The sequence below is a fragment of the Lutjanus erythropterus genome, chromosome 15, assembly GCF_056507025.1.
Source record: "Lutjanus erythropterus isolate fLutEry1 chromosome 15, fLutEry1.hap2, whole genome shotgun sequence".
Taxonomy (NCBI): Eukaryota; Metazoa; Chordata; class Actinopteri; order Lutjaniformes; family Lutjanidae; genus Lutjanus; species Lutjanus erythropterus.
Window position 1 is genome coordinate 21,807,035 of NC_139331.1, and position 14,280 is coordinate 21,821,314.

The 14,280-nt window shown below is 40.0% G+C and overlaps 1 protein-coding gene across 1 annotated transcript in view; it reads right to left on the reverse strand.

The window, feature by feature from the left end:
- Positions 1-5,869: 5,869 nt before the first annotated feature.
- rngtt (RNA guanylyltransferase and 5'-phosphatase) overlaps positions 5,870-14,280 on the reverse strand; it is a 125,974-nt gene continuing 117,563 nt past the window's right edge. The window contains exons 15-16 of the mRNA XM_084737479.1: positions 11,950-12,073; positions 5,870-7,257 (exon numbers count right to left, since the gene is read on the reverse strand). Of these exons, the coding sequence (XP_084593605.1) occupies positions 7,091-7,257; positions 11,950-12,073 (291 nt within the window). The 3' untranslated portion in view covers positions 5,870-7,090. The remainder of the gene's footprint in view (positions 7,258-11,949; positions 12,074-14,280) is intronic.

Below are 14,280 nucleotides of genomic sequence, written 5' to 3' on the forward strand. Positions count from 1 at the left end.
TCTCAGCGGCAGCAACCTCGTGACAAAAAGGTGAGCGAGGCTTTGATGAGAATCAGCCAGCTTTCATGTGCAGCCAGAGGGGAAGAGAGCCCTGGGAGTACAGCTCATCTATCTCTGCTATAAGGAGAACAGTCGCCTCAGGCACCAGCAGAGGAGAGGACCTCAAAACACACACACACACACACACACACACACACACACACGCACGCTCAGGCCTGATTTGTTACACCCTCGTGCTATACTCCACTGACTTACATTTATTCCCTAACTTCTGATCTAAATTCTCCACGCTGCATGACTAACCACTGCTGTCACCCAAATCTGAAAATACGCACAAATTCTGACTCCGAGGCCTAAAAATAAGCCCTTTCACTGCATGGGAGCACTGAAAGGCATATTTCAAACACACTCTCATAACACAATTGTTCTGAAATGCACACATTTAGTCAGACAGAAATAGAAATATTCTCCAAATGTTGAATCATTTCTGTAGCATCATCTGCTCCCGGTTGGGACAGACTGTTCTTCACACTGAACAGGGCTCAGAGGGTTACTTTAAAATGTATTCCAATACAATTACTAATAACCTGTTAAAAAATGTAGTCAGTAACATAATCCAAGTATCAAAAAATTAAAGTAATGTAACTTGATTACTTTCTGTTTCTTGTGGATTACCTCTGTATAAAATATGTTGAAACTGTTAATGTTTTTAGGGCTGCAACTAATGATTATCTTCATCACTGATTAATTGTATGATTACTTTCTCAGTTACTTGATTACTTAGTTGGTCCACGAAATGTCAGGAAATGGCAAAAAAATGTTCATCAAAGCTCAAGATGATCTCCTCAAATGTGTTGGTTTTTTTCCACAGCTCAAAACCAGAAAAATATTCAGATTTAAGAAGCTGATATCAGAGAATTTGGATTTTTTTTAATCCAAAAAATAAATAAAATAAAATGTTGATCAAAGCTCAAGATGACATATTCATGTTTTGTTTTGTCCACAACTCAATAACACTCAGAGGAATAAAGAAATCAGAAAATATTTACACTTAAGAGGCTGAAATCAGAGAATTGTGATATAATTATTTTTATATTTGAAAACAATTGATTAAAAAATGATCAATTAAAACATGTGGACCTATTTTGGACCCATTTTTCAAGTCTTTCCTGTAATGACTAATTTCATCATTGATTAATCTGATGATCATTTTCTCCATTAATCAATTAGTAATGGATTAACAGGTATCTTTTTTAAATACAGGATCCTGTTACATGTAATCTGTTACTCCCTGATAAAAAAATAAAATAAAAAAATAAATTAAACTGATTACACAGTCTAAACCATACCAAGACTTTCCAACATGTCAGCTCTTATTACTAATGTGCTGCATGTGAAAGCTGCAGAGTAAATCATTTCTACAAACACTACAGTGGGTGATAAACAGTGCAGATGGGCAACACTCCTAGCAACAGGCAACAACGTGGGCAACAGCATAAGAAAAAAAAATATTCAAATGTTCCCTGGCAACAGGGTTTTTGAGTATGGGATTAAAATAAAAGGAGCAGTGAGAGCATGTTTAAAAACCTGATGGGAAATTATCTTCATTTTCCTGCGTGCCACAGGGAGGTCAGAAGTCAGCTGCAGGACGGCGTGTTCAACAGCTGGTGGAAATGGTTGCTAGAGATAATGTGCTGTTCCTGTGCCAGACATCTTGAGCGAGGTGCAAAGTGGACGATGATGGACTGAGTGTTTTCTACTCAGATTTCTGTCAGGAGCTGAAGATAAATGTTTGTTTGCTCTGTTAAAGTTCGTTGGGCGGCGAGACGGCTGTTTATTTGGGAAGACGCTGTGCTTTTTTGTAAATCTTCGTCATGTAATGTTAATTCAAACTATACGCTGAACATTTAAACCCACCTGTCCGTTACGGTGTTGGTCCACCTCATGCAGACAGAACAGCTCTGACGGGTCGAGGCCTGGACTCCACACGACCTCTGAAGGTGTCCTGTGGTACCTGGCACAAGGAAAAACAGCAGCAGATCTTTTAATTAAGTTGCGAGGTGGGGCCTCAGTGGATCAGACTCACAGATGCTCAGTTGGATTGAGATCTGGTAAATATGGAGGTGAAGTTAATTGCTCGCCAGCACCTTCTTCATTGGCTCCATGGTCGAGTTCTGACGTTTACGTGACCATTGTGGGCCCTTTGAGCGGTGGATTTGGGTCAGCCTGGGCTCTCTGAGCCGTCTGCTGCTTCATACACAGCAGGCTGCAGTGACCTGTGTGTTCTGACACCTTTCTATCACAGCTCACCTGGGTGCCGACTTGGGTTGAACATTTGGGGGTGGGAGGTTGGTCAGCTCATGTAATGGCAGATGGTGTGATGTAATGAGGAGCAGGGGTTGATATTTTTCCTGAAACTGATAAGAGAAGCTCACTATCCCAATGTATGTGGATTCCAAATTTCCCACTTCAGTGTTTTACCCGGTGGTATCAATAATTATTGAGGCAGAGGAATCATCATTAACCATTAACTGTGAGGTTAAAATGTCAGTTTTACTGCTTGTGATCTGTCTTTGTTTGATGGAACGGCCTCGTGGAATCATATTTTACGATTTTTGCTTTTTTTTTTTTTTACTATTTACAACAAGAACAATGCGTTTTAGCAAATAAATGATTAATCCTGGACTAAAATTTAAACAAAGATGCGTTTCACAGACTGATGAAGCTTGACATACACACCATCTTCATAGTGAAGCTCTGAATACTACAATTTTACACATGTAATTCTACTCCAACAATACTGATCAAGCTCACTACAAACTGCAAGATTCAGCTGAGAGCCCGATCCAGATTGTTTGGGCAGTTAATCAGCTGTGATGACCTTATTAATGACTGTTCAAACTACATGACATCAACCCAAAAATAACCCGACCCGACAGATGTAGGGAATCATAGCGGATGACAATCAACACCTCACAACAAATAGACTCACATGTAATTTTTAGCCTTCCACAATTTTTTGTTCATTCATTTTGGACATAACAATTCATATGAAAGCACCATAGGAAAATTTGATTTTACGTAGCTCATCTAGTCAGTCCAGTAATCCAATAAACCTTCTGTACAATGCTTTCCATCCACATGTTACTGTAAATAAAGTGAAATAACCAAAAATGTATAAATTATTACAAATAACTAGTACATATGCCATATAGTCAGGATAAGACCAGGACAGAATTCAAAAAGAGAAGGAAAACTAAACTGAAATAAAATAATAAAATAACAATTTAACCTCCACCATCACTTCCTTTGATCAAAATTTTTTTTGCGCACTTTTTACTCCAAGCCTCATCCCTCCTCTCTGTAGCCTGAAATCCTGGTTCTTTTAAGCCAGAAAGTTATATTTGTGTGTTTTTATTAGATGTTAATGTATTCTTGATGTTTAGCTTCGCGAACCATATCTGCACAAACCAGAACCCTAAACATCAGATCAAAATAAGATGAGCATAAAAGTAAAACGTAGGTGCTTCAGATGTAAAAAACTGCTGCTCAGCGTCTATCACTGCACTACTGAGAGTATCCCGATGACGGCTGTTGAGTTTGGTAGTCCAGCTTCAGACAGGAAGGATCTGCAGCAGACTGTTAAAAGAGCTCGGCGGATTGTCGGCTCCACACTCTCAGACCTGAGAGGCGTCTACTCGAGCCTCCGTGATGAGAGGCTCCTCACACCCCACACACACCCTGTGTACTACCGTCCCCTCAGGCGGGCTCAGGACTGTACGCACATTGACCAGGAGGCAGAGAAACAGCTTCCTCCACAGAGTCATGGACGAGTTAAGCTCATAACCCCTCCTCCCTTCAAAAGAAGAACCACCCCGGTCCCAAGTACTGCACCAAACTCCTGCTGCTTCTGCCAGTGCAATACGTGCAATGTCTGTCAATATTTACACATGGGTATAGCAGCTTTTTTAAATCCTGTATGTATGAGAGACTTATTTATATAGAATACTGATTATTTCTATTTGCATACGTACATACAGTATAGATTTTCTGTCTTATTTTTATATATTTATATATGCTATTAAGTGGAGTGAATTGCTGCCAAACCAAATTCTGTTCTGTTTAAGGTTCAGTGACAAAAAAAATGTCAAATTCAATGTGTTTTACATGCAGCAGACTGTTTTGCCTATCTGGTTATGTCGACTTGATTTTTGTGCCTCTACCACGGGTAATAGGGGTGTTATGATTCTCCACATCTACAATTTGATTTGACTTTTTCTTTAAGATCATGCTTTGCTTTTTCAATTTACATATTTATGTTGCTTTGACGACTATGCCACTCTTACTTATCAGATCTTGACTTGTTAAGAACAACAGATGTCGGTTTAGAGCCCTAACAACTGTCAAATTTTCTTCAAAAAGATAGTCTGTAAGTTATCAAGTGTGATATAACAGCCAGTAAACTACGCTGTGTCATCTTCGAAGTGTTGTTCTTTCCTTCAAGCACATTTTGATCAATTTTTGTTCATTTCTTGTGCTTTTATGATCACAAGTCTGCTTCTACTCGTTTATTTTGAAAATTAGCCAGATTCTCTATGCTGTTCCTGTGCCTTGCTTCCTGTTCGGCTCGAACAGGCTGTGATCAGCTCCAGCGGCTGCAGCTGGGATGTGAAGCAGCCGTGCCAGATGGAATCAAGCAGTTAAGCAATTAATATGTAACTTAGTCTGGTTCCAGATCTCAGATCTTATATTCAAATAGGTCTACTTTTGAGCTCATCTTCCCCCATTGGAGAAACAGTCAACCAATCAGTCTTGTAGGCAGTATTGAGAAGCCATCTTCCTACATGGCCAGCTGCCTCGCTACATCCATGACAGAGAGTCTGAAAAACGGCGACCAGTGTGGATGAATTCGATGCAGCTGCATGAGCTGTATGTTTTTTTTAAGTTCACTAACAGCAATAACACCTTTGACATCTGCATTTTCTTTTCAACTGTCAGATGTCACCGATTTTGTCCTCTGAAACATTACGCGAGCGCCGGTCTCTTCCAGGATGTAAAGCCTCTATCCACAGGGCACGAGGGGTCATTGAACGGTTCAGTCAGGACATAATGCTCATGTGGCTTTTAACTTATGCACAAAAATATTCAGACTTAGCTTAACAAGGCATAAGCACGTCCTACACCGGTTTCCCTTCAGAGATCACAGTCAACTCGATATGTGTCGCATCTCAAGAAAGGCTTAAAAAACAAATTTCACACAGTGTGACTTTTTTGTGGCGGCTGGGACAAGAAAAAATGTGGTGCTTGGAGTGCCATCAGAGTGGCAGTATGTGGTGGACAGTGTGAATGCTGCTGCCTCACAAGGTTGGACAGTCCCTGAAATGAAATAAAAAAAGAGAGGTGGTCTGACATAAAAGTAGAAAGTAAAAAGTACAGAGCCTCAGGCAGTGTGAGTGTGTGTTTGTCTCACTGGCAGGGCAAAGAGGACACCTCGGTCTTTTGATGAGGGACTGACAGGAATTATCGAGGAATCCCACCCGAGTGGAGAGGTGTTTTGGGGACACTGAGTGTGTCAGATGCACTGGATGATTCAGGTGCATAATGTGAATTCTCTTGTTTGAAATGAGAGTAAACCTATTGTTGAATCATAATTAGTTGCCTTTTGTGAGAGACATAAATGTAACTGACTGTGTTAAATCTTACCGTCTGATATCGATCGCAGGCCCCTGAACTGAATTGAACTGAAATTGTATCACGGCAGACTTTGTGATATCACTGGTTATCACATCATCGCTGTCCAAAGAACCTATTTAATATTGTATCATGATGAAACTTGTGATTTACGCCCTTAATATATGTACAAAAACAATCAGGACTTCATTCACTTTATTTCTTCCATCCCCTGCGTGTTCCAGCAGGGTCGGGGCAGCAGCACCCTCCAGCAGCAGCCGTGTCCTCACAGATACAAGTGACTCCTCATTTTAAACACAGAGCTAAAACAAACTAAAAGCCATAAAAAATAAACCCATTATAAAACACAATATATGAAACTATGCGGTCGTATCTGCCTGGCTGAGGCATCGAAAACAGTGTCAGTATGAACGTAATTTGTTGCACTGTTCACCTTATTATTAATGAAACACGTGGCCAGCACAATTTCCCATACTGGAGTCCAGAGACCGTTTCAGAAAGCTGTTGTCACTGTTGTTGTCATCTTCTGCGCAATAAAACATCAGTTTACGGAATATCTTCAGGAAGAATGACGTTCAGCATTGAAGTTGTTCACCTTTCTAAGGAACTTTATGTTGGTGTATGTTGACTGGTCACCCATCTGTAGCTCGATTTCACCGTTTGTGCTGCTTTGTTGAGTCTGTGTAATCATGTTGTCATCTCCCCGCCCACACATGTGGCCTTTAAAACAGAAGTCCACACAGATGGGCTTCCTTGGGACAAAATCTGATGAAACACAGAGCTGAGATCTAATTCTGGTGACGCTAGATAAACATTAAACCCCTAACTGAACATTATGTGTTGAACAGCAACATTTTTCTGTTAACTTAATTAAAAGGCAAAACTAATGCAGCTTTGTGTTAAATTAAATGATAGTTTGCTGTGATGCAGCAAACTATAATTAAAGTGTTGTTTTCCCGATTTAAATGCATTGAGACAGCAGACTGAGCTTTGACGAGGTTTACTCTTCCTTCAATACAAACAAGGAACTAGTTGACAAAACATAAACAAGGTCTTAATTGTCAGGTGTTAACCGTAGCCATAACAAAGTCCTTGTTGATAAATACCAATTAGCTCAAACTTTTAAAAAAGATAAATAGGAAAACAAAAAAATAAACTAAGCATCATGAATCTCATTTTAATAAGAACACCAGCAATTAAAGCTACAAAGAAGTCTAGAAGGTAAATGAATGATGTTGAGGCAGTCAATTAAAGGTTTCTCAAGTCCTTTGCATGTACAGGCTGATAAAGCAAATGTGCTGAGGGTAAGAAAGCCTTGAAATGTCTGTTTCAGTTGGGGTGTTGATTGGGCTGGTGATTTACACTGACTGGTGAGCAGTCCAGAGGGCCCAGCTGTGGGCTACGGGATGGCCCTGTTAGGTCTCTTTGGAGGAGGAGGGGGCATGAGCTCAGAGTCTGGGTCCGCCGGGCGTTTCCGGTTCTGGGCTTGGACCGCCTGGGCACAGCGGTCCACGTACTCCAAGAGGATTTCCTTAGTGACGGGCTCTTGGATGCTTTTACACACAGCTGTGGAGAGAAACAACACACATACATACACACACACAGGAGAGAGGAAGGAAGTTACAACAGAGGTGGCGACAGACTCATCCAGCATCCAGCGAATTTGTGTCACGCTTTTCTTAGCGCAGGCGAAAGAAAAAATTATGAAACACAAATACCTAATTGACTGTTTGCTAAACAAGTTTCTGATTGTCTGCCTGCAGGTGTGTTTTGATGTCTCACCACCTCAGGCATTTAGTTCTGCACCGACAGGCAACATTCAGAAACCAGGATTCTAGGTTTCTGAAACCAGGATAGGCTGTTTACATGTGCAAACCTGAGCACAACCTGCAGCTTGTTGCACCAGCTGTGTGTACATTTAAAAAAAAAGACCTGGTTAATAACCAAGTTGTGATTTAAGCATTAATGAAAGTGGCTGACAGATCAGCAGCATCCAGGTGTGAATGTTTTTAACTGCAGCCTGAGTGACTGTGATCAAGGTGTTCCTGATGCAAACAGCTTTGCTCTCAGTGAACTTTCCCTGAATAAATCAACAAAAAACCAACCAAATAGTTACACGTGCCTCTAGGGTACATTTAAATTAGAGATTCCCCCAAATTTGACTGGTCAATATGATAATTCAACGTTTCTTTGTTTTTTTTTTCAGATAAGTGTGCCACTCAAACTCATTTATCAGCCTACATGAGAATGTTTTACCCATGAGATGCCATCAGTGATGTGAAAACAACACATTTTCACACAGTCAAAGAAAGTAAATGTGTGCATCCTCCTTTAGTTCATTTATAAATATTTGAACTGTGGAGCATCACTCAGACCGAGCTGTCACCTGCACCGCAAGCTCCACGCTCCTTCATGTCGTGTTAAAATTATAGTTTTGCACAGGGAGACTGGTCAGTTTTGCGAGAGCAATAAATCAGCTGTTCTGGCGAAACAAAACAAAAAAGGTCTCTCACTGTACCGACCCTTTCCATAATGTTAGACATAATGACATAATGTTAGATAATGTGAGGCACTTAAAATAACAATCTGAGCCTGTCAGCAGCAAAAACGAGCACAAGCACGCTGTGTTGTTATTCTCTTCTCCGCTTTGATCATAGTAGTTAGTTTTGTGGTGATTTAGAGCTTCGGTTGTTAAAGTTCACAGCCAATCATGCTGTTACATTGCTCTGTGTTCAATGACGCAAAAAAACAACCAATTGTTTCACCTTCTCTCACTAACTAACCACCAGCGCATGTTGTCACCATGGTTTTTTTTATTAAGTGCAATGGATCATATAACAATATAATAATGATTCCAAGTATTTACAATTTTCACTGAAATTTTATCCCTATGCATTGATTTGTTTTATCCTTTTATTGCGATGCACTTTCAGGAGGCAAATTATATGTAATAAATTGTCAAAAGAATTATACTCACTAATGGTAAAACAGCAGCTTTTCTGCCACACATGATCTTTTTTCCCATTATTCAGCAGCAGTTTTGCTACTGAGTAATCCAACAGAGACCCAACTTACTGATATTTCAGCTTACTACCAAGTGCTATGATGCCAAGTGGTTCATGGCCGCCAGAGAGCTGTGGCCACATTCAGACTGAATCAGGCGCTGTGGCGAAAATGGCAGTCATCTCAATCATTTTGAAAGGGTGTAGTCAGTGTAGGCTGTGGCGGTGGGGGCCGCAGGGAATGCCAAAAAAAAAAAAAAAAAACAGGAGAGGAACAAAAAAAAGCAGCGGTGCGAGATGATAAGGTTAAAACTTTTGGAGACACGTAATCTGATATCCCGCTGCGATGGCCAGTCAGCCACAGTCGGCCTGAAATATCTCTGAAAGTGGGCGCTACTCAGGTGGAGTTGAACCAATCAATGATAGTCTCTCAGTTGTGTCTTTGCTTGTTTTTTTTTGTGTGTGTGTACCCAGCCTAGACGTCTGCGTCTGGCTTTCAGTTTATGCTGCAAGAAGCTTCTTTTGGTTTGTGTCCATTTGAATCCATTTTAATGAGGAGAGGGAACATTAGTAGTGAGAAAGCCAGTTAATCACAGAAAGAAAACATTATTTCCTGACTGTTTCACAACAGTACTGTGTACTTTAGGCTGTACTCAGTCTAATGTAACCATGATGATACAACTCTACTTTTGATTGTTGATTGGCCAATTGGCTTAGTTATCACTTTATGTACAAACTGCCCCAAATAATCATGGTGCAACTAATCTCAGCTGCTGACTTAGTTACAAACTAACTGGTGCTTTTACGCCCTAACTTAGGAGAGAACTTAGTTCGAGCGTTTCCAAGCTACAAATGAGAAGCCCGCTGTTCTTCACTTCTGCCTGAAATAACGGATCCATACTTTCAAAACCAATTTTGAGTGATAGATCTGCTATAATTATCACTGAAAATTGGACGTGTGGCATTCTTGAATGGAATGCATAGCAACAGTAACTATGAAGGGCGGGACTTTAGCAGTCGACACATGCATGGCCACGCCATGTTTCCAATAACATGTAGAGGTGTATGTATTAGTTTCTAAACAGCACATAGTGTTATTATCATCTCCAGGAGAAACGTTGTGCTATCTGTCTAGATTTTAGATAAAAGGTGCTTTTGCCATCTGTCCGCCGAGGCTGCACAACAGCCTGCCCGAGGATCTAAAGCTCAATAATTCAGGACTATCTTTTCTATCTTCTTCTATCAATTCATTCTTTAAATGTATTTTCTCCTGCTTGTACTTCTTGTTTTTATTGCCTCAATTTGTACTTTTATGTGCCTCCTCGTACAGTACTGTAAAGTCAGCATTTTAGATAAGTGCTACTGAAATAAGGTTTATTACTTCGCTTAACTATTATTTTTGCATTCTTTACAGTCTTGCTCACTTTGTTTTCCTCCATTTGTTTCCTCAGGAAGCTGTTATAGCTGTGCAATTTTCATAGACAGGATCATTTGAGAAAGAAAATGAGTTAATCACTTTTTCCACTCTTCTTTCTTTTATAGAAGTTACTCTTACAGCTCCTAGATTTCTAAAGACAATCAACTTTAAACTTTAAAAACTGTTATCAGTATATTGCCATTATACAGCAACTAAATCTAAAAAAAAAAGCTGATAAAAGAATGATAATAAGCTGCAACTAATACTATTCATATTATGCTCTCGTTTGGACACATTTTTCAGCACGGCAAAGAAAGAAATGATGACGATGCTAATCTAGCTCTGCTTTAGTAGCCCGAGGGCTTCAACAACATTTTTATGAGATTTTTAAAGCAGGATTAATTGAATTCTTTGCTGCTTGTGGCAGTGGAACAAACCGTAAATATATTATCATTTTATAAAGTTTTCATGGTGGACAGGTTTGTAAATTACATAGCCAGCAGACAAGATTAGCGTTCATTTGGAGTTGTGTTTCAAGCCATCTGACAAGTAGAAGTCTAACATTCGTTGTAGCCCTGTTTTGGTCTCCACCAGCTCCTGGGGGAAATATCTTTGTCTTTAGCTGCTGAATGCTCCAGTGTTCACCAGCCGATTGTGAACTGGTGCTGAGCAGGTAGTGCACACAGAGTTTATCAGAGCTTTTTCTCTGAAAACAGCTGCCAGCTACGGCCTGAAACCAGCTTTTGAGAGTACATGTAAAAGGGGCTGGACATCACCCAACCACAGTCAAACACTGGTTCTGCCTGCTGTGAAGCATCTAATTTGATGGAAATACAACAGACAAACAAGACAGAGGAGATGTCCTGTTTGCCAACCGCAAGTAAACAAAGAAGAAAAATACGTGTTTCCACATAGTAATTTTCAAGCTGGACCCACATTGTATCCTGTGAACAACATTAGCGTTTTTAAAGAGAAGTTGTATTTACTACCGACCAGTTCAGTTTTGCTATCGCCATGTTTCTGTCCCTTCTGGGAATTCATTTGTGTCACTTCACCTACCTCCATGTGGGGCATGAACAGAAAGAATATATTTATTCCAACCAGAGAAAAACAATCAGAATAAGCATTTACATGGCTGTTATTAAAGGTTTACGCTCCCTCTCTCAATCAGATTGAAAATTCATCCAGATCCAGCTGGATCGGTTCGGTCTCTTTCGACTGAGGAGGTTACATGAAGCACATTTACTCTGAGTGGGCTGTATTTCTGATTATTTATGGCAAATTAGGGTCCATGTAAATGCAGCTAATGAGCTGAATGATGCTAAAATCTGTTGCTAATTATCTGTTGGTCTGTTACTACGAATGACTCCTTTACATACACAATCATTTGCTCCATTGTTGCTACAAAACAATGATGAGTGCAGCTTTAAAATACAAAACTGGGACCTGTCATAAATATATAACAATGTTGCAATTCTTGAATTTTGCTGCAAATGTCAGTTTTCCCTATTCAAACTAAGGAGATAAACAAAACATCTCATCCCAGATCTCCGAAAAGAGCATTCTGGGCACGAAATACAAGGCCAGACTGTCTGTGTGCATTCTTAGCGGCAAGTACACAGCAGAACGTCTGCCCCTCGACACACACAGACACACAGAGACAAAATCTCTCTCACAATACAGAAATCAAACGAGGACAGGAGGCTGATGTGAAACACAGATAAAACGAGCCATTAATCGCAGGCCGACTGGCGGTTTTTCACGCAGATGGAGACAAAGATAGAGGAGACAGTGAGAAATTAATAAATAACCGTTGGACGGCGAAGGACAAAGTCTCACCCATCGCCGTGTCGTAGGAGTTAGGGAAGCTCTTGTCCACCCTCTGCCTCATGAACACCCAGCTGTTATTGGCGAAGGTGCACTCGATGATCTTGTTGTCGTACTGTTTCAGCTCTTTAGTGGCCTGTGAAGACGGAGATGAAAGGACACAGATGGTTTTGTACTTTTGCATCACGGACTGAATGAACTAAAGAGTGTCATTTTATTCCTATCCTCTAGCCCATCATTGCTCGTGAAAATTACAAACCCTCTAATGTATTTCGCCACATTCAGAGGCTATAACAGTCTGATCTACTACAGTCTTGCTTTTTATCTGATGAAGTCACGGAGTCCCATCATCGTAGCAGCTCTCTGAGACGTGCTGCTGCATTAATGAATACCAATAACTGACAATGATTGGCATGTGTAACTGCAGTTTTTTTTTAAACATGATATGAATATGCTGCAAATCATTATCTTCACTTGTGCTGTCACTACTTACAATTGGATACTTCCAGCCGAAGTTAAAAGGCAAAATGAAGCTTCAGGCGGCATTGGAGGGCAACATTTAGATGTAATAATCACAAAATGGAAATGACCTACAATGACTGTGGTGTTAAAATTCAAGAAATGCAACAAATGTGCCGTGAATGTGATGAATTATGTTGATTCAGGCAGCAGTAGCATTTGAATGCAGTTGTTTTTTCACCTCCTTCAATGGTGAAAGGAAAAAACCAAGCATTACGCTGGTATTATCCTTCAAACCGATAGTAATAAAATGGCATTCTGGCATTCTACAAATGGAAGTGAGGCATCACGGTTTGAAAACCCATTAATCTTTGAGGAATCAAACGTTGTGTAATGTCGTGATTAAACTGCGCAAAGCCTTGGCAAGTCTGTGATGAGCAGTATTAGGACTCATTTTAATTAAGGGAGAAATATGTAACAATTGCACATCCAAAAATGACTACTGAAGTCTAAATAGCAAGAGGAGCCATAAACGGTATATTAAATAGGTTGAAATCCTATTTAACAGACAGGGTATGGTTGAAGCGAGTACTTTCCCAACACCCCCTTGTCCCCAGACTCGAGGAAGCTCAGGCAGGCTGCAGGAACAATGCAGGAGCAAAAGACAAGTGCAACATTGCAATTTGACAATAACAAGTGATACTGAGTCCTCAGCTGCAAGTTAATCAGCTGTTTAGAACTTTCAAGTTGTAAAGCTAAGCCTGTTATCCTGAAAACAAAAGCCCACTGCTCTGAAAATACACACTCTGGAGTCTGAGTTCAGTGACTGCCTGTCTTATTGTCTGCCAAACTCCATTAACATAATGCTCAATTTAACAGTTAACAACTCATAAACCGACATTCATTTTGCAAACATTTGGCATTAATTAAAAAAAAAAGGGCAAACAACACACAGGTTATGGATTATAAATGTCCAGGGGGGACACTGCAGCTGTAGTGTTGTTGTCAGAGAAGCGAGCTTTTCAGCTCAGTGTGTTTTCTTAATCTCCGGTGACATATCATGGTCATTTTATTCTACTTTGTCCTTCCTCAGAGCTTTGCAGTTGCGTGCAGCACCGGGTAAGCTACAAATAAACTGCCCTTCTTGGAATCAATAAAGCCGTCTGAATCTGATTCATACAGCATTACTGGCTGATTATTATTTCATCTTTGAAATGTCAGACAATAGTGTCGATTCCCAGAGGCAATGGTCACAACTTCAAACTGCTGGTTTTGTTTGGCCAAAGATATTCAATTCACAAGCAGCAAAAAGCAGCAAATCTTCATATTTGACAACTGGAAACCAGTAAATGTTTGACATTTTTACTTGAAAACATATTACATGATTTTCAAAAGCATTTCGAGGGCGTCCTGGAGACATATTGGTAAAAGAACAAACCACATAACTCTAATGTCCATGGTTCAGTTTGTCAAAATGTCAAATAAAAGCTATAATACCAAAAACTGAAACAAAATCAGACTCCCTGTCAACTGCCTTTATGGTTACCATGTTTTTATATATGGTGTTTAGTACCTTTCATATTAGTTTTGTTGTGTGTAATATGGTAGACATTCATAGTGTGATGCCATTTATTTTCTCCCAATTTAAAAATGACTGATCTATGAAAGAAACTCATCTAGACAAGAAAAAGGCAGGGCAGGAACAGAATCTTGATTCATATTTGATCAACGTCATCTAGTTTGACAGTTTAATCTGAGTTTCGTGAGCCCTGTTTATTGCACTGGATTGACTCATCTCACTCTAAAGGGAAACACAATTAACAAAATGAACATCAGACTATACTGGAGAAGTAATTCTATTGCTGTGCCACCTACATTTCCCTG